The 2723-nt window shown below is 35.4% G+C and overlaps 1 protein-coding gene across 1 annotated transcript; it reads right to left on the bottom strand.

Annotated features, from left to right (window-relative positions):
- Window positions 1-543: 543 nt before the first annotated feature.
- Window positions 544-1443, bottom strand: LOC102299291 (poly(ADP-ribose) glycohydrolase; the record flags this gene model as incomplete). Its single annotated transcript, XM_005953528.3, is given in 5 exon segments — window positions 544-691; window positions 784-859; window positions 968-1040; window positions 1120-1199; window positions 1283-1443. Coding segments are annotated over 5 exon segments (538 nt in total), but the record flags the coding sequence as incomplete, so codon positions are not given.
- Window positions 1444-2723: the final 1280 nt, after the last annotated feature.

A 2723-nucleotide genomic window follows, 5' to 3' on the forward strand; every position in this document is an offset into this window, starting at 1 on the left:
TCTGAATGAGAGAAAAGGTATCTAATATCCAAAGAAAAACTTTCAAACACGTTCACGAATCCTGGAGAAATGCTGTTACTAAGACTAATTGGAACAAGATAGAAAGAAATGAGGGATGGCTCGAGACTCTTGCACAGTATCTTGATTGTTGATTAATCTGTCATTTTGCCTCAAGTGAAAGAAAATAGTTATAGTGAACTGTAATTTGCCAGAACTCAAATGTTCAATTATATGTTGAAATATAACATATAATTGTTAATTTTATTTTCTTTATCCATCCTTACTTTTTTTGTCTTAAATTCATGTTATAGTTGATTTTTTTTAATAACCATTTATGTTTTCTGACATATGAGTGTGTCATTGACTTATTAAAATAGCTATGAATTTAAAAAAGAAATCTTTATAGTAGAAAAGATGGAACCAGTTGTTATTTGATATATTGGCTTCAAAAATTAACTTAATTAATCATTTTAATCATTCAGGCAATTTTTGTATGAAATCAGCCTAATTTTTGTGAGATGATTAATCCATTTATGAACAAACCTGTAATGATCAGACACTCATTGTCTTCAAGTTTCTCTGTGAAGAGGCGAGCTACAATCAGTTCTGGATTTATAACGAACAGGATCTCCTCCTGCAACAGACCAGAGCCCAGCACACCTCCACCTATCAAGCTGTTAGCGAAGTCTACCTGCACATAGACATACATAGACACACAAATAACCAAATCCCAAACAAAAAACATGAAACTGTAAATCATTATTCATGTGGGACAGTTCTTACCTGAAGCATGCCTTTACCTTCAAGCTCAATCTGACCTTCTGAGGTGATATGAAGTTTAGACAGATTCGCCTTACAGCTATCACATGAACAACAACATGATTTAGAGAAAATCAAGGTAGTAAATCAAGGTGGTAACACAGCTGCTGCTTTACCACAGCAGATCTATCAATCTATCAGTTATTACCTTTCCCATGTGGGCATGTCCGTGTAGCTGAGGCACTCCCTCTCAAATGTCACCAGTCCTTTAGGTCGGGTACCTGCAATGACATTGCTAAACACCAATGGACTCTTACTGAGATGTCTCACAAACGGGCAGAATGGGAGGATTCAACTTACTTTCATCTGTAACTTCTTTAAAATAATACATGATGGCCCTCAACTTTTCTCCCTTCCTCCGTGACCAGTTTCCAAATAGACTGTGTGGAGAATGATTATTAACAATTAACATACATTAGGCACACAAAATGAGAGACTACAGTGAAGGGATTTTTTTTTCAACCTGTTGAAGTTGATGCTGGGGTAACCAGAGTACTCTGCGTTGGGACTGGAGGTGTTACGGTGAGGGAAGGTGCAAAAAAAAGCATTGGCAAGTAGGCAGGATATCTGAACCTGAGACATTGTGATGGCTGCACTCTGTCCCTTTCGTAGAAGCGGGATAGCCTGAGAACATGGAAACACATTTTGTCAGTCAGATTATTTATTTTCAGGAGAACTTAATTTTAGTTTTCTCATCGAAAACTATTCGTTTTAGAATACAAATGTCCCTAATAATTAATAATTGTTTCAAGTTAATTGGCATTAATTTGTCCAAAGGTGTCATGGTACTGAGTTAATTATATGAAGTGCTCTGCAGACCCACATACCGTATACATAACAGCTTAGTGTAACATTATAACGTTAACAACTAGCACCAACCAGAAATGCTGTCTACTTTTGTTCATATTTATGTTCATTTTGATCATCATGCATACAACAAAAAGGCGTTAAAAGTAAACTTTTTTAAACCTTTTCACAGTAAGCTTTGCTGTTCTTCCCTGTTGTTTTAGACAATCAGCAGTCTACCTACTTACAGTATAGGATGAAAAGGTTCCTATTTTTACTGGAACCTTTTTGCCTTGAGGTGGCTGCTATTGTGATTTGGCACTATGTAAATAAAACTGAATTGAACTGTTATTTTGCAGAACTGCGCACAAATGTGTCTGTACTCTCTGTGTTGTCTCACAGTCCCTATATTAAGAGACTTTATACCCAGAGACTTCGCAAACCAGTGGACTACAGCCTACTTTTATATCTATTTTTGGAGTTGAAAAAATAAGTACCTTTCAGATACTGAAAACATAAATATGTCGGCTTTAGGTCTAAATAAGCATCCTGATCACAATCTAATTAAAGTCACCAAGGCATTCTTAATAGGTTATGTATCAGTGCCGCACGATTAGATATATTTTAATATCAGTCGCAATTTTGGCTTCCTACAACAGATGAATATGATTGAATGATACTGTAAATTTCTGAGGGGCCAGTGGAATACAAACCAAAAGCAAATCAAACACTGACCACACGCCTGCATGTTCTAATCACACACATGACAATCACAGTTGACTTTAGTTTGCTTCTCGGAGATTTACTTTAAATGAGCACCTTACTGATCTTCAAATGAATGAACTTAAATGTAAAGGCGAAAGTAATGTCCTAATGACTTTGTGTTAAGATTTTGCACATTTTAAAATTTTATGTATTCTATGAATTTTTCTCCAAAAGAGGGACTGAATTCAGGTGAACAAGGAGGAGCATTTTTATTTTAATCCAATAATTTGTACATTTGCAGGAATGCAGCAAAGCATTAATGTTGTATTGTTTAAATGACAGCACACCAAAAAGATTTTTGTCAATAAAATCAATGAATAATGATGATAACTTGAAGACTAGATGTAAGTGCA

Source organism: Haplochromis burtoni, unplaced genomic scaffold (assembly GCF_018398535.1).
Source record: "Haplochromis burtoni strain Fernald_Lab_line unplaced genomic scaffold, NCSU_Asbu1 Contig_4976, whole genome shotgun sequence".
Classification (NCBI taxonomy): domain Eukaryota; kingdom Metazoa; phylum Chordata; class Actinopteri; order Cichliformes; family Cichlidae; genus Haplochromis; species Haplochromis burtoni.